This window comes from Sebastes umbrosus, chromosome 7, assembly GCF_015220745.1.
Source record: "Sebastes umbrosus isolate fSebUmb1 chromosome 7, fSebUmb1.pri, whole genome shotgun sequence".
In the NCBI taxonomy this organism is placed as follows: domain Eukaryota; kingdom Metazoa; phylum Chordata; class Actinopteri; order Perciformes; family Sebastidae; genus Sebastes; species Sebastes umbrosus.
Window position 1 is genome coordinate 13,253,785 of NC_051275.1, and position 18,836 is coordinate 13,272,620.

The following is an 18,836-nucleotide window of genomic DNA, read 5'->3' on the forward strand; positions in this document are numbered from 1 at the left end:
AGCATTTTCCCTGGTATTTACTTCAGGCTTGCCTAGCCAATCATATTTTTATATTGTGTTGGATTTTGGATGTTAAAAACCTGTTTGCAGCAGTAATTTCCCCAAAGAAGAGACAGAAAAGTGTTTTAACCCTACAATTATTTAAAAAAGAACAATAAAGAACAAACAAAAAACTCAAGAGTTGTCCCACCCACACAAGCCCACCTCTGCACAGCATCTCTAGCTGCAGAGTGGTACCACACATGCGTAGGCGATGTCAAAGAGTATAGAAGTAAAGAGACAAAACTTCTGTGTTTTTTTGACAACAGCCGCTGCTGCCATTTTGGACTGAAAATGCTCATTATATTTATAATATTTTATAGTTCAAAACACACCATTTTGGTAGAATATGACAATAGAATTGAAATAATTTTGTTTTACTTTTGTACAGCACTTTTTAGGCAGGTTGTTTTACTGGTGTCCGGTAGTCGTTTTCAGTCCAAAATGGCGTAAGCGGAACTTTGTTGCTGTGTGCTGATGTGGCAATGGAATGACCAATTGGCTTTCACTTCTTTGCAATATACGTTCTTTTGTGCAGAGACCTGGCATTACTATGGGGATACCCAGCAGTCGTTCATCTAGATATAGAATACATAGATATTCCAAAACCACAAACTCTTGTTTTTTTATTTCTACATGTGTTAAATGTGAATTCTCCATTATTTGTGCTGAGCTCGGCCATAATGTCCTTTACCTATTCCCTGAAATTAATAAAGATTTTCATCAGCCGACTCGGTTCAAACAGCTGTTCTCCCCTCAAAAATGTCTGACTGTTCCTTTAACTTAAATATTAATAGTGAATATTAAATATTGAATTAATTTAATGGGGTCATTTCTAGAGAGTGAATAACTGATAGAAAGTGTGAGCAAACGGCTGATGAGAAGACATACCTCCATCCATGTCAGCACGGGACCACAGTTGATCTTGTTGTCAGCGATGGCGGAGAAGCGGGACAGGTAGGTGGCCAGCATCTTGGCTACTGACTGAATGGAGACACAAGATTGTCAAGATTTAGTAAAGAGTAATTTTCCACACGTCATACAACAAAACAGATTAACTTCATCACCAGATAAATGTTAATGAAGCTTCGTGTCTCATATGTGAGTAATTACTACTAGAGCTGTCAAAGTTAACGCGATAACGCATTCATGCAAATTCGTTTTAAGGCCACTACTTTCTTTAGTGCACTACTCACAATCGATCTTTCGGAGGTTGTAGCGGGCTCAGTTTTAAAAGGTACTAGTGAAGATACTGGCATCATATGAAACTAGGAAAACCTAAGGTATCTATTGGTACAAACCAAGTCATACAATTTTGTCGCAAAGGAGGCTTAATAACGCTCCAAACTTGCACTAAATTTTGGCGAGGAAAAACTGAAATGGCCATTTTCAATGGGGTCTCTTGACCTCTGACCTCAAGATATGTGAATGAAAACGGGTTCTATGGGTACCCACGAGTCTCCTCTTTACAGACATGCCCACTTTATGATAATCACATGCAGTTTGGGGCACGTCATAGACAAGTCAGCACACTGACACACTGACCACTGCAACTTGACAAATCTCTCTTTAAGGTACATTTTGAACAGATAAAAAATGTGCAATTAATTTGCGATTAATTATTTTAATCGATTGACAGCCCTAATTATTACTATCATTGATCACAGATCATTGGAGTTGTAGCTCTGTGGTACCTCAACAGCGTCCTTTATTGTGTCGTTTCGCGGCAGCTCGGTGAGCTGGGAGTAACGGCGGTCATAGATACACAAGTGCAGGTGTTTGTCCAGCACCCGGAAGTCTTCATAAGATCTCTTCACCAGCCAGTTTCGCCCCTGATAAAGAGAGACAGAAAAAAAACTTTTGTAAGACCGAGAAAAAAACTACTTTGAGATATTACACTACGTGTAGCCTATTATCCGAATGTTACCTGGCAGGTAATCTGGACCAGAAAGACCAGCTCTTTGGAGTCCAGACCAGCCTTCGGTCCTTCGCTCTGCCCCTCTGCGAAGCCCAGCTATGACAAAAAGAGAGACAGAGGAGCCAATATTGAGAGGACCCACATTCTAAATAATGGATGTGTATAATACAACAACCTCTCTGTATGTGACCTGGTGTACAAGAAGAAAATCATGTCCCAAACCCCTTTTTCCATTAAATAGTAAAACCGCTTTTATACTGAGTGGTGGGCTGGAGTATAAAAACATTCAAAACTCCAGTAACAAAGCACTATGGCCTGAAACAAAAATGCATTAAACATTTTTAAAAGGATTTTTTTATTTAAACTTCTTTAGAAATTCAGATTCTTTAAATTTGACAGCCTTCATGATAAACTTTATTTGGGAAATAAGTGCGGTATATTTCCTCTGCACACCAACACAGCACTGATCCTGCAGTATGACATATATAATATATAAGATATCAGCGCATGGAGGCGGTGTACATTCAGCACAGATTTCCTCTTCTTCCTCTTCTTCCTCTGCCTCCTAACCAATATTCTATATGCCCTAAAACTGAGGAGATCAAAGCTTCGCAGGAGTTTGGGAATACATTGATAGACTGTAGAAGAGACTTCAAAGGCCTCAGAGGCCGAGGGAAGTTCTGGTTATTTATAACAACTCATCCACATACACTGTTACACAACGCACAGCGACCTAGTTACCGCTCAACAGCGATACAGCAAACCAGACCGACAAAGAACGCAGAGTGAGAGATTTGTTTTTGAATAAGTCATGAAGGAAGAGCTCTCGTTCACTGCAAGGATTTGTTTGAAATAATAGCCCGAGCTAAGCGTTTGAATTAAGTACCGCTGTGGGGGAGGTCAGGAAGCCAAATGCATGATGGGAAGCAGGATCATACGGAGAATTACAGACAAACAACGATCCCTTTTTGATGAAACAAAACACAAAAAAATGAAACGAAACAGCAAAGTTTCCATTGGGAGGCATGCCTGAGCATCACTTCCTCTGTGATGCTCACACCTCCCAGGCTACTCCTTTCAAAATAAAACACAGCTGCAACCCTTTGTGCATAAAAACATCCATGCATTGAGTCATGTATGCACACAAATCTGACTCCAGAAGCCTCAAAATAATACAGAAATATCCACACGTTCAGGTTACCTCCCACTATGTCATGTATCCATCCGCAGAGTTGGCTCTCCCTTTGTGTGCAGACGCAGTCCTGGACCTCAATAAGCTCCTCCAACGAGTCAAACCTTAGCTTGAGGGGCAGCAGAGTTTAAACGCTGCTCCTTACTCGCCGTCCCCTGCTGCATTACGTAAAACACTCATTCACAGTGGCTTTGGATCGCCACGCGCTCGCTGCTCCATTCAAAGCAGAAAATATGAAAAGAGGATGCTTCCCACTGTGTCTTACCCCCCTTCCTGCATCCCTCTTAGCATCTCATCCCCCTCCTCCCTCTCCTGTACTCAGCCTCCGTCGCCCTCCCCCCCTCTCTTAACCGCTCTCCAGTGACAAAGATGGGGGTGGGGGGGGGTTTGGCAGTAAATGAGCTCAACCGGCACACACAGATGCACAAGCTCATCCATCACACAGAGGCGAGGCTGCTCGAGACTGATAGACGACCCTTCTTCGTTTCAAAACAACTCTCATTCATTCCACTCTCGAAGGCGAGACTGGAGCTAATCTGGAGAGGAATCAGTCGGGCGGGCTGCAGACAGAGGCAGACTACTGTCCTTGTGCTATTCTGCGATTAGGATACATGAGACCTGATCGGTTCCCTCCCTCCCTGCCTGCCCGCCGCCACAGTCTGGGGAATACAGAGGCAAAGCATCATGGGAGATCCAGCAAGAACAAAAGACTCATCCCTTTAGATTAAATTGAGAATTAATCAATACAGAAGTCGAAATAAATCAGATTGCACAGTGGCGTGTGTCCACCGTTGTTGTACATGTGTGTGCAGACAGCTTTTCAGTGTCTCCCCCAGACTGTTTGTTTCTCTTCCAGCTCAGCTTTTCTTCTCCCTCTGGTGCTTTTCAAGGTCAATGGAACTGTTGTGCCGCTTCACTTGCCTCAACTCTGCTGATGTGGAGCCATCACATCACAGTCATGGCAACCACAGCAGGACGTTTACCCAACAGAGAGAGAGAGCATCCTGGGATTTAAGACCCGTCCGGCCCGCCACACGCACAGTAGTCCATTAACGCTGCATGAAGGGATACAGCCCCACAGCATGCATGCACTGCTCATTGCACTCTTTCTCTGTTGATTCTGCTTGTGGACTGGAGAGACGACTGCTGCTCTCTGCTGGCGAGCAAACTAAATTGCACCGAAATTAACCAGGCGGCTAACAGCCACTTCCACACGACTGAGCAACCACTACTGCTTCACTGCTTCTCATCATCACTGCTGCAAATACACTTAAATATACTTCTTACACTATAAGTCAAAATCATTTGTTGGCTGGCGAGTCATTATAGCCATAATAATTAAGTCCATAACCACAGGATATTCAAATCAAGACTTTGCAGCCGATGTTGCAACTTGCAGACTGTGTTACAGTTTATTAAAACAAGTCTACAGCCATGCTAGCGGCACTGTGAGGTTATGATTTGGCATAGTGAAGCTTTGAGCTAAAAGCTTACGTGAGTATGCTAACAATGTTAATCATGTTCACCTTCTTAGTTTAGCATGTTAGCATGCTAACAATTGCTAACTAAACTCAGCTAAGTGTGATGAGAATGTTATTAGTTTTGCAGGTATTGAGAAAAATTTAAACTTAAAGGGGACCTATTGTGCATTTGCGCTTTTTCCCTTTCCTTTAGTTTGTTTTTTTGTGCATGTAAAAGGTCTGCAAAGTTACAAAGCCCAAAGTCCACGCCAAAGAGAGTTACTGTCCCCCACAGAAACACTTGCTCCTGAACTGCCTGAAACGCCTCGCTTGAAGTCCCGCCTTTTCTTCTGTGACGTGGTGATGTCATCATGTAATACATTTGCATAACGGTTAGTTTAGGACTCCCTCAAACACAGCTAGATAGAGCTGAGCTGGAGCAGAGTCCGAAAGAGTTTGGCTCGGTTGACCAATCATAACAGTGAGTCAGCTGACCAATCAGAGTAGACTGGGCTTTTCAGAAGGGGGCGGGGCAGAAGTTCAAACAGAGCGTCTCAGACTGAGGGTGTGGAAAGAGATGCTGCAGCCCAGCCAATATGAGACAAGTGTTTTTCGAGCATTAAAGCATGTAAACCCAAAATACTGTATGCACCTGAGAATAAGCATAATAGGTCCTCTTTAAAGCTATTCATCCTTTGGGGGACATGAATATATATGTAACCAAACTTTATGACAATCCATCAAATACTTAGAGACATTTCACTCTGAGCCAAAGATGTCAGCATCATGGTAGCGCTAAAGGAAAGATCAGGGGATCATCAAAGCCATTAGGATTCATCGTCTGGAGCCTGAGGGAAATGTCTGTACAACATTTCATGGGAATCTATCCAATAGTTGTTGAGATATTTCAGTCTGCACTGCAAGCGGAGAACCAACTGACACACAGACAGAGTGACATTACCATTCCTAGAGCTGCGCTGCTCACATGACTAAAAAAATCCCCCAAAAAGTTTGGATACGCTATTATGCAAATAGTGTGCAACCTAGCATTTACCTCCAACTTCATTTTACTGTAACCACATAATTCTCACACCCCCTATTGTTTTGTCAACAGGTTCTGACTTGGACATGAGTCATCTCCTACAAATCCTGGATAGACTCAGCTGCATATCCAGGAAACTGCTGCATCTCATTTCCTCACTGGTTGACATATCATGTGCTTGAGTCAAACTAATAAGGCTGGATCACAGTTTTACAGGTCAGATGAGTCTGACAGTAATATACTGTAATGCAGAGGATTAACACGCTGCTGGAGTCGGATCATGGCTTTAATAGGAATGGGACTAATAAAATCTGTGACAGTGAACATATAATGATTTTATGCATGGTAGGGTAACATTCAGATTTTATAGCTCTCTTGATAAAAAGGACACGCCAACAGCCTCTCAGGAAAAAGGTGAAAAATGCAAGACAAACAAGGATATTGATTCGACTGCCATATAGCATTTCAAGAATAATGCATTTTCTGGAGCAATTCCCCAAAATGGCTGCTGAACTTGGAGCCAAAGACACAATTACTGAACATAGTAACTCTCTATTCTGCAGGAGTCACTGTAAGTATTTTTCAGGGCTCACCTGAACGTTGCCAAAGTCAACAGTCTCGTAGTGGAAATGGGCACACTCTGCCAACCTGGGGAAGTGACCTCTGGGGAACGTCAGCCTAAAAGAAATTTAAAAAACACAGCACAAGAGCCCCTCATCAGTATTCAACACACTGACACCATGATGGAGAGAAAAGCAAAGCAAAGCAAAAGAGGGAAAAGAGTGAGAGATTAGGTCCGTGTGTGTGTGTGTGTGAGCGGAGCAGGGTTAGAGACACAGCGGGATGGATGACTCGTCTGTCTGTGTCGCGCCCGTCATTCCGTAGGTCCTCATTTCACTGGCCTGGATAAGAGCCCTGTTTTTTTATACAGCCCATAATAGCAGCAACACTGTCACAGGGAGAACCTACTTCTTCATGTTCTTGACCTTCATGCTGGCCGTGCTGACGCAGGAGCGCAGGAGGGGCTCGGCTGGGTGCTCTGTGATGTCATCGCTCCTCGCCTGCCAAACAGAGAAAACACACATCAATAAGTGTCAGTCAGTGACAGGACGACTGATGGAGGAGCGATTACAGTCGAGAATGATTATGTTGATCACATCAAAAACAGTGGGTTGTGCAGCGAGACACAAACTTAGATGCCCGATATGATAATAATAATAAAGTAGTGAGTTGTACATCTGTGCTATTGTTATGTTGATGCTATCTTACGCTACTGTAATAGTTACAGTATATTATGCAATTTTTTGCTGTTATGCGAATGTTACATTATGTTATGTTTTGCTTATATTATGCTATTGGTTATGTTATGTTATTCTATGCTAATGTTATGCCATTCTATCTTATACTACTGTTATCGCATGTTACGTTATGCTATCTTTATATGCTAAAGTTATATTATGTTGTGTTTTGCTTATATTATGCAACTAACTAACTAATGTTATGTTATGTTTTCTGATGTTAACCCATGTTATTTCATGCTTATATTATGTAATGATATCTTATGCTACTGTTATGTTGTTATGTTATTCTACTGTTATCTTATGTTATGTTATCTTATGTTATGTTATGTTATGTTATGTTATGTTATGCTATGCTATGTTATGTTATGTTATGTTATCTTATGTTATGTTATGTTATGTTATGTTATGCTACTGTTATGTTATATTATGCTAATGTTGTTATGCTATTTTATACTACTAATGTTATGTTATGTTATGTTATCTTATCTTTTGCTACTGTTATATTATGCTATGTTATGTTATGTTATGTTATGTTATGCTACAGTTAAGTTATGCAATGCTTTATTATGCTATGTTATATTTTGTTATAGTCAGGTCATGTCATTATTTGATATAAATGAATCTGTAGAACATTAAGGTTGCTCTTAAGACATGTCTGTCTATGTGTTTGTCTATGAAGTATTGCTATTAAAATGATTAATATTGGTAATGTTGGTGTCTTGTACTGTTTTGTTGTCCAGTTTTTAATTGGATTCATTTGTTTGTGGACGTGTGACGGGTGTGCAGGATGGTGTACAATTTGAAAATTAAAACGTATAAAGAAAAGAATATACACATGAAAACTAAATCTACAGTACTAAATGTACAATTGAAAAGCTGCAGGTGTTTTGTGGAGGATATTTAGATAAAACTGGAGTAACCAGATGATATCACTTGTCTGTGACAATATTGTCATAACGCCTCATCAAACACAGCACCTCCCTCTCAATACGAAGGTGAGACATCCATAAATGCAGTTTTACACCTGTTCTCACCTTCATCACCGTGACGACCGACTCTCACATGAGTCCCACATGCCCTAATTGACATCACGGTGTGAATCACCCACATAACCAATGCAGCCTCATGAGAGAAGAAGGGCGATGTGACCGTTGATGCGTGTTCATGTATTTGTTTTGTATGAGTGATGAGTCAGAGTGGTGGTGTGTGGGTGTATACCATGGCAGTGGATGTCTCCTGTGGCTCTTTCTTTTCTGGAGGATTATTGTTGGTGGCTTGAGGTAAGGCATCGTCTTTGTCCAGGTCAGTAGATGGTAGGACATCTCTGCAGGCGATCACATACGAGAATTAAAACACAAGGATGGTGGCACGACACAATGCTTACATCTATGTAGTCTGGCTCTTTCGCATAACATTTGCAGTTTTTTATAGATACACCAGAGGGAGCAAGTGAGGGAGATGAATTCACAATATGTTGGACTCAAATCATGACATTGCACCAGCATTAGGTCTGTGAATCTCTAAATGCATTCATAACACACAAGAAAATCATCTTTTCCAACCAGATCTAGATGGGAACTGCTTGGTACGGATGAAAAATGGTAACATCTCTCACTACAGTAGGGTCAACAAAAAGCCATGGTGTCTTTTGTATGCATACTCAGGAAAGCAAAGCTTGTCTATTCAAAGAGCCATAAAGCAATCCACCCACGAGGGAGTGCTTCACAAAACCTTCACTTGAAATGTGACTCCATGTGTTCTGGGAGTGGAGGGTGAGGCTCATTCAGATCAACTTTTATGAGCAACAAAGCGAGGAGAGAGGAGAGAGACGGGCCTTGGATTTGTCAGAGTGATTCACCGGGATGAGATCAGGACATTGGGCGAAGAACACGGACACACGGTGTCATTTATGTGATCCACAGTGACAGAGCTAATAACATAGACACGATGTAAAATCATAGGAAATGCAGTGAGCTTTGAACACAGGGACAGTTTTCATCTTACTCTGAGAACAGGGTTATGTTTTAGCCTCACCATGACAGGGCTGCTTCTTTTATTCATCTCATTCAAATGCAAAACACACTCACACATACTCCTATATGGTTTTACATAATTCTGTTTACACAAAACGCTAAACAAAAAAAAGAGAGAGTAACTCACCCCTCAAGGACGTCACCACTTCCTGGTTCACCCCGGGGTCCTGAGGCAGCATTCTCAATCACCGCGGCAACCACGCATCCAGCCTCCATGATGCTGCCTGACTGCAACAGCCCGCTGTAGAGACACGTGAGAAGGAGGGAAAAGGAGAGAGCGAGGGCGGGCGGTTAGAAGACTACTGGAGGATGGGAGGAAGAGTCCGATCATGCAATGAAGCCGCCAGATGACAACCCACTTGAGGATGCAGCGTGCGCGACTCTCAAGGCTGCGATCCACAGAGAGCCCAGACTGTAATCTGCAATGACATCATGCTATAGTGCCGGGAGCTGCCTCGGTGATAATGCATGTCAGGCTGCAAATTCATAGGATGGTTTCACGAGAACATCAGCTTCTTTTTAGCATAGCAGTGACAGGTTTTAGCTGGAAACAAAAACATACTCATATCTTCCTCAAGGAAATGTCAAGATTGTCATGGCAGCTTCAGTACATGTCCCTGATGACATGCAGGTTTAGGGTCGTTATTTTTACTATATTCCTTTTGCTTCTTTTTTCATTATGTGACAAACTTTTTCCAGACTGTATATATATATATACAGTTATATGTTCTTGTGAAACCATCCTATGAATTTGTAGCCTGACATGCATTATCAACGAGGCAGCTCCCGGCACTGTAGCATGATGATAGATGATATATGATATATATATATATATAGATATATATATATATATATATATCATATATCATATATATCATATATCTATATAGATATATATATCTATATCTATATAGATATATATATCTATATAGATATACCTATATATATATAGATATATCTATATCTATAGATATATAGATATATATATCTATATATCTATAGATATATATATCTATATATATATCTATATCTATATAGATATATCGATATAGATATATATATCTATATCGATATCGATATATATATATCGATATAGATATATATATATATATACCTATATATATATATATATATATATAGATATATCTATATATATATATATATATATATGGATATATCTATATATATATATATATATATATATATATATATATGTGTATTTTAAGAATAGTCCGCCTCGAAATGGAAATGAATCCCTATCATGCAAGGCAAAAACCCCATAGATATTCATATGTCAAACACACAGTGAGTTAACACCCCTCGCCCAATCCCGACTTTCTCCAAAAATGATTCAAGTTGATGCTGTCATTTTCTTACTCTTTCAACAAATGCAAAACATGTGCCTCCGTACAAACTGAATAATCTAAAATGGGTCAGAAAATCCAGGTTGATTTTGCACTCTGGCAGAAATCAAAAGCTTTTAGATCTATAAATGGTTACGAGGCCCAAAAAAAAAAGTTCACTGTGTGTCAATTGTTTTTTTCATGAACTGGTAAACTGCAAACCTGCACCACTTTAATATAATATCAACTAAGGTGGGTCCTGCATTGTTACTTCATCTTTTGGCCCTCTCTTTTAGGATGATGCCAATCCATCCATATATATTATGTATGGTTAATCCATCCTGGGATTGGCTCCAGCCCCAGCTCATATGGGCAGAGTGCACCCTGGATAGAGAGCCAGGCCAATCAACTTGCATGTCTTTGGACTGTGGAAAGAAACTGGAAACACCAATAGAAAAGGAAGAAAATGCTAACTCCACACAGAGAGGCTCAGCCAGCTGGCAGGATTTAAACAGGTTGACAATAGTGCTAACACCACTGCTCACATGGCGCCGTAGACTGTATATGACCTGTCAATCACAAGGTAACCACGCCCTAAATCATACCCTGCTTTATGGTCTATTTTACTCTAAATGGGATCGTAATTTACTAAATGAACATCATGCTGTATTGAAGGAGACTTGAAACTAGCGATTGAGACCATAAACGCATGTTTACAATGATTACTATGGTAATAAATCAAAGTGAGAAGTAGGATAATTTTCTCATAGACTTCTATACAATCGGACTTAGATTTAGGATTAAACAGACAGCATAGTCAATCTAGCCATATTACCATATTCCTTGATATAATACAACAAAAACAGTCCAAAGTATTAGACTGAAAAATAATTCTGATATTTCTACATTTGCCTTGACCTTATTCAATCCATGGGAAGATTGAGACAGCCCCCATCACTCTCACTCTCTACGGGACTCTGTTACTACTATTCCTGTCTTTATGTACTGTAAACAAACTGAAGGAATGTCCTGATTAAGCGAAACTGAACTCTTCCTAATGTTTCTCTATAATTTTCCCATAACTAGTTTCCAATTGTATGTGGGTGCTTGGCGTTAAACAGTGACTTCAGGGCATGTGGGCACAAAAACAAGCCTCCCCTTACACCTCAGAGATCCTGCCGACACATCATTAAAAAAAAAAAGCCCTCCCAATTAACAGAAGGCACTTTTACCTCTTCCCTAAGCAGGTCTGCTAATCAACATAGAAAACGTTTGGAGCAACGACTAGATTCTCATCAGCCCGGGCCGCTGCTGTAGTAGCAGTTTTCCCACCAGCCCCTCTGGCTCGTAGCCTCACCGAGTTTGCTGTTGACTGACTTCCACAAAACCCCCTGACTCAGCAGAATGTGAGCAGGCAGGAACACAGGCCAGATCGGACTCAACTCTATCCACATCTCCTCTCTAATAGACGCCGTAACCTTGCCAAGTGGAGAGCCGACGTATTACACAACCAGAAAATAATTTACTGTTGAGACATCGAGTGCTGTTTTATAAAGGTCACTTGGGGGGGAATAGTGTTTGGAAAGTCTTATAGATGAGCATTAGGAGTGCATGTAATATGATTAAGACAACAAAAAAATAAAGTCATGAAGATATGGTGGTTATCTTACGATATTTTGGCTATGTGGTGCTAATGGAGGACAGAGATTCCTTGCGGCTGCATGCTTTCCATGATAAAAAGGAAATTCTGCGTGGTACACAGCACAATGCCTGACCTTGCTGATTGTATCACATCAGACGTCAGTGAGTCTTTTCAAGTGAAGGAACATGTTGTACTTCGCTTTGCAGAGGAGGCCAGCTGAAGCGCAAACATATGAACAAGTAAGTGTTCTTATAGCAAGCACCACAATACATGAAAAGTAGACTATTTTGGAAATGCCCCAAATAGATGGAGCTATAAAAAGACAAGGCTGTCACGATTGTTAAAAAAAAAAGAAGAAGAAAAAAAAAGGTCATGATTTTAAGAGGTGATCTGTATGCTCTGTATGTGTCATTGTCCATGGACAAAGAAAAATGGGTGTCATATGCTGACACTGTGCTGCATCATGGGCGAGAAAATAGAACAATGTCAAAAACAGGAGCCACAAAATCTCGGACAGCGGTTTAATATTAGAAGCCTTATAATCAATCAAGCAGAAATCATCTTTCCACCACTTCTCTATCAGTCATATCAACAATAAAAAGAAGCTCTCTCTACCTGTCACACTTTTTAAGGGAGCGACGTTGTTCTGATGTCACTGATGAGACTGGAGCAGCACAGGAGGATGCTGCTGCCCTGGTATCCGATGGCCTACATGGCGTTTTTCAAGAAAAATAGGGCAGCCTACACAATCTCTTGCACACTGTTTATGAAACCGGTATCAGCAAGTGCATCGACTTGAAGAATGGCTGCCTACATATTTGTAGCTACAGACACACAGCAGCAGATGCGTCTCAAGTGAGTCACATATGAGAGGAGGAGGAGGGAGGAAGTAAGGCTGAGGAGACGGAGAATCAGGGGTTTGACAACAGAATCAACACAAACACAATTCAATTTCACTGGCACACATTAATGTTGACACAGCTCACATATGGATATTAGGTGGTGCTTTTATGGGCCGCTACAGGTGATTAAGGAGGCCTCTGGTATGTTGTTTAAGATGGGCTGTAATTATCGCACATAACAAAGTCCTATTTTCATATTACAACCATTAGCTATAGCTACAGTAATTAGAGGCTTTGTGGTAACGTCTGATAATAAGGTAGAGCACAGTAATAATAAGGCTGATTTGTCATTATCTCTGATGGCTGTCCTATTTTATAACACAGCTGCAATTGCCGGCACAAGCCGCAAGCCTTGAAGCGTTTTATTTTAAACCCAAGCAGGTGACTTGCATTCTTTTCATGCTAATATGCAAAACAAATTACCTTAAACTGGCATGCCTGATTTTTTTGGCAATTTGTGGAAAGAGGAAACAAGCTGTAAACACTTGTCAGCAACGGGTGCTGTTTATACAGTACATCCAGCAGTTACAGAGCACACATTAGCATTCATTTGGAGTCATATTTGTGTTCAAATGATGACTGTAAGTCAAATATTCATTATTCTTTTAGCTCTGTTTTTGGTCTCCACCAATTCCTGAGGGAAATAGCTAGCTCTTCAGCTGCTAAATGGTACATTATGTTCACCAGCTTGTTGCTAACTTTGTCTTTCTGCTGTTTGGTGCTGAGAAGTTAGCATACAGTCGGTTTATGAGTTCATATTAAAAGGTGCTAATTACGGGATTGGGAGCATTTCTGCGGCCTCTCAACGGCTCTCAACATGGCGACGGTGAGCCAGCGGCACTTCCACAACGACGTCCAGTCAAGGTGGCGTTACCAGCTGTAACCGCCGTATGAGAGCAGTGTAGAGCAGCGGCCTTAAGCTAGCCAGTGGGGCACGCTCACATATACCAACATGCACTAAAAGCTTCATTCTCTGCTCAGGTAGACATTACTCCTCTATATCTTTACGTAGCAAATAACTGTTTGCTGCTACATTAATGCTCTGAATATTGAATTTAGCACCTTTAAGCTTTTCAGCTGACAATGTAGGCCAACCCAAACAGTGAAGTTGCAGTCTGGAAAAACAAAACAATGAGCTGAAAGACGCTATAAAGCTCCATAGAGCTGAAGGGAACTGCAGAGGTCTCACAATCCCTTTCAATTACACATAGTCATGTGATAAATTATCAACATATATAAAAAAACAAAAAAACAACAGCAGCTTTAATTGCATCCTCCACGTCTTGATTTGGATGCAGATAAAAAACACACAGCACAAACACGGTCTCCCTCAGAGGATGTGACAGGCCCGTGTAAAGTTGGTTTCATGCTCTCATTCTGAGCTCTGGAATGCAGTCAGCACAAGCGAGAGGGAGACGCAGAGGAGAAAGGCCCGCGGTTGCCATGGTAACCCTCTCTCCCTCGTCCCGTCCATCGTGACTTGAAGCTCCTCCAGACTGAGGATGAGTTAGCTCGAGGATGGGAAAAATGAAGCCTTAGAGGAACCTTTGACCGCATGCTTTGACACATCATCATCATCACCACCACCACCACCATCATCATCATCTTCATCATCATCATCATCAGACAATCTGCTCGAGGGCGATGACATCGTTGCCCCTCTAATCTGGCAGGACTCAGACAGCCAGTGTGCCGCTGCTGCTGCTCTCAGCGAGCCACAATGCAGAACATTGTGTTTTTTAAATCAACCATCTTTGCTGGAGCTTTGTCACTCATTTTACATTTTGGGGGGCGGGGGAGGAAGAGGAGATGGGGTCATATGATCCTATAATCTTCTTGAAATCTAGAGTGAGATTAACTTTATTTCATCTCACACTGAGTCGGTGTCACGGCTCAATCTCTGTCCTGCTGCAACCATCAGAGTCACAGATGAGGGGTTAGAAAGCGGGGTGAACGGCAGGGCGATTAGGTTGTAAACAGCAAAGACCCAAATATTTAATCAACAAACCGGTCTGTAACTTATAAGCCTTACAGTGAAGTACAGGCCTTTCTGTATCTACTTCCTCTAAAACAGACAAATGACAGTAAAAAATAAAGAATACGAGGAAATGTGGAACAAATATTTTAGGATTCTGGAGGATAAAGCCATGTCACTATGCAGCTGGCTCACAAACGCAATATTAGGTGTCACAGAAACTCCCACACAGTCACCTGCCCGGTCTAATGCAATCCAATACAACATCCTGCAACAATTACCACCTTTGTGAAGCTCATTTTCAACTCTGCAGTGATACAGTTCGAGGCTGTTATAGTGTTGTACTGCATTACATCATAAAATACCAAACTTGTACCTATTATTTTGTCCATGCTCACTCCTACACACACGCATACAAGTACTGCACATTGCAAGTACAGGCTTCACAATATAATGCAAGGCTGCTTTATTTCCTTTAAACTTATTGTTTTCTCGATTCATTTATGAAACATTTGGTCAATAAACAGTCAATAAATAATGGAAAATACCAATGACAATATCCTAAAGCCCAAGATAATGTCATCAAAACACAAAGATATTCAGTGTACGGTCACATATGAGAATGAAAAGCAGCAAACCCTCACGATTGATAAGCTGGAACCAGTGAATTTTGGGAATTTATGTTGACTGAAATGATCAATCGATTATCAAAATAGTTGATTACTTTTCGGTCAATCCTAATGGACCGATTATTTCAGCTCCAAGCATACACCTTATTGATTAAAGACTGGTATCGGATTGGTACTCGGCATCGGTCGATACCCAAAGCTCAGGTATCACTGTCGGTATCGGGACTGAAAAAGTCGGATCGGTGCATCCCTACTATAAAATGGCAGAATATAGAGAAAAATTGCCAAAACTAGTTCCTAAAGCACAAAGTAAGGCCTTGTTTGGTCCGACCAATAGTGCAAAACCTAAAGATATTCAGGCATTTTTGCTTGGATAATGTTCCAACTAACGATTATTTCCTTTATTGATTAATCTGCTAAAGATATTCTCGATTAATCATCAAATGTTTGGTTTATAAAATGGCAGGAACATGTTATTTTTGCTTTAAAAATGGCCTTAATGTTTAGTCAACTCTCAAAACAGTTGCTCATTCATTTTCTGTTTATCGTCTTATCGATTAATCGACAAACCGTTTCCGGTCTACATAAATTACCTAACATGTACCTATTATTTTGTCTCTGCACACTCCTACACACATACAAGTACTGCACATTGTACAGGCTTCACATTATAATGCAAGGCTGCATTATTTTCTTTAAACAGACAGAAGATAATAAAAAAAAATGCCCTTGACAGTATCCTAAAGCCCAAGATAATGTCATCAAATAGCTTGTTTTGCTGGACAAACACAAATATTCAGTTCACTGTCACCTATGAGAAAGAAAAACAGCAAACCCTCACAACTGATAAGTTGGAATCAGTGAATTTGGGGAATTTATGTTGACTGAAACGATTAATCGGTTATCAAAATAGTTTGCTATTTGAGTCGATTTCTCTCAATCCTAATCGTCCAATCATTTCAGCTCAATATAAAATACCTAACATGTCATTTTGTTGTTCTGTTTATTGTGGGTAAAGGCTTCACATTATGTTGTTGGGGTGCAACTATACTGACAATTTTCTTAATCAATTCCTCAATAGATTATTTTCTTCATTCATTGATTGATGATTTATTCAATAAAATGGTAGAATATAGTGAAAAATGGCCAAAACTATTCTTAAAGCACAAAGTAAGGCCTTGTTTGGTCCGACCAACAGTTCAAAACCTAAAAATATTCAGGCATTATTTTTTTGGGAAAATGACTACTGATTAATCATCAAAATAGTTGCTGTACAGTAATAGTTCTCGATTAATCATCATTACATTGCTATTTTTGGTTAAAAAAAAAAAGGCCTTGTATAGAATCTTCTTAACCTTTCTAGGGTATTTACTTACTTACTCTACGTGCTGTTTTCTTTTTTCTCTACATTTATTTAATTAATTAATTAATTGATTTATTTATTTATTTAAGGTTTCTATCTTACCACCATGTACTATAGTACTGTAGTACTTATTACTTTTAATTCTAACTAACTAAATCAATTATTTAAAAAAATAATAATAATAATTCTGTAACATTACCTCTAGGGGTGGGAAGAAGGCTGTCTCTGTGTGGGAGTGGGAGGCCATGTTTATAGCGTGTATTTATGTATGTACATATTACATGTTAAATATAAGATATCATTTTGTTTGTATTATGGCACCGGTGTTATGTTTTGTTATGCTATGTTTGGAAAAAAAAGGAATAAAAAGAATTTTAAAAAAAAATGGCCTTAGTGTTTTAGTCAAATCTCATTCATTTTCTGTCGATCATCTTATCGATTAATCGACTAACCATTACTGGCCTACATAAAATGACCTAACATGTACCTATTATTTTGTCCCCACTAACTTAACAGCCACACACACACAATATGATACACAATAAACAGTAATTCAACAGAGCTGTCTCTGTGTGGGAGTGGGAGGTGATGTGTATGTGTGTATTTATGTATGTACATATTAAATGTAAGATATATATATTTTTTTGTATTATAGCACCGGTGTTATGTTTTGTTATGTTTGGGAAAAAAAAAGGAATAAAAAGAATTTTCCAAAAAAAAAAAAAAAAAAAAAAAAAAATGGCCTTATGGTGTTCAGTCAATTCTCATTCATTTTCTGTCGATCATCCAGTCGATTAATCAACTAATCGTTTCCTATCTACATAAAATTACCTAACATGTACCTATTATTTTGTCCCTACAACTTAACAGACACACACACACAATATGATACACAATAAACATTAATGCAACACAACCACACCACCAGAGAGTGAACCACAGGTGTACTCTGACCTGTTGGGCCTGACTGACTGATCACCGGTCAGCTCCATGCTGCCATCAACATGTTCAATGAAACTGATCGATTCAAAAACATGCCTGGATCCGATGTTTAAGATGGCAGGCTCAGGCCCCCTGTCAGCAGCAGCAGTCTATATATACAGCAATGTGTGTGCAGCAGCAGCAGTAGTAGTATCTAGGTGGTGGTGTGTTCAGAGTCCTACCTGTAACCGTGCGCGCTGCTCCGCTCCGCCGCCTCCTCTTCTTCTATGCTGCACAGCGACGAGCAAACATGTCGTCAGCATCGCACTGAACAAACCATCATCACGGACACACACAGCGGATCATCTGAGGTAGATGGTTTCAGGAGAATAAGAGCTGTGTTGGGGTGCGACATCGCGGAGGAGGCAGTAGTGTGGGAGTCATTCCGCTGACTGACTGGTTGGCTGCTGTGGATCTGCACTCGCCACCGGGAGCGCGCACAACTCATCTCGTGCCCGCGCCCTGGGTATTTTAGCCCCCAGGGGTTCCCAGACCTTTTTTTTTTTTTTTTTTTTTAATGTCAAGGACCTGAATTTGAAGCAGGCAGTGAGAGGATGAAGCATGAACCCCCCCCCACCACCCTACCCTACCACCATCCCCCACCCACTGTGTGATAATAATATGCACCAGCCCCAGGAGGAGCCCCATCTGGCAAGTTAGTGTGGTGTTAGGTAATGCTTGGTACAGAATTACATAACCGTCTAGTGTAGGTGGGGTGGTAACAGTGAGAGGAGTGAAGGACCTGGTGTGCAAAATCACTTCATCATCCTAATACATCATCTTATTGTGCCTGTCCACTGAAGGAGATAATGGGAAATACAGTGATTCCTCTTTATGCTGGGCTGGGCGGCCACTGGGACCCTTATGGTCCCTGCAACTATAAGAGCACAAAAACACTAAAATATTCAGTTCACTGTCACCTATGAGAAAGAAAAACAGCAAAAACCCTCACAACTGATGAGTTGGAATCAGTGAATTTGGGGAATTTATGTTGACTGACACGATTAATCGGTTAT

At 40.5% G+C, this 18,836-nt stretch overlaps 1 protein-coding gene across 1 annotated transcript in view; it reads right to left on the reverse strand.

Moving 5' to 3' along the window:
* Nucleotides 1–18,479, reverse strand: part of arhgap32a (Rho GTPase activating protein 32a) — a 29,556-nt gene extending 11,077 nt beyond the window's left edge. Inside the window, exons 1-8 of the mRNA XM_037775998.1 lie at nt 18,003–18,479; nt 9,113–9,226; nt 8,171–8,276; nt 6,621–6,712; nt 6,245–6,329; nt 1,967–2,053; nt 1,734–1,871; nt 931–1,023 (exon numbers count right to left, since the gene is read on the reverse strand). Coding sequence (XP_037631926.1) covers nt 931–1,023; nt 1,734–1,871; nt 1,967–2,053; nt 6,245–6,329; nt 6,621–6,712; nt 8,171–8,276; nt 9,113–9,201 — 690 coding nt within the window. The 5' untranslated portion in view covers nt 9,202–9,226; nt 18,003–18,479. The remainder of the gene's footprint in view (nt 1–930; nt 1,024–1,733; nt 1,872–1,966; nt 2,054–6,244; nt 6,330–6,620; nt 6,713–8,170; nt 8,277–9,112; nt 9,227–18,002) is intronic.
* Nucleotides 18,480–18,836: the final 357 nt, after the last annotated feature.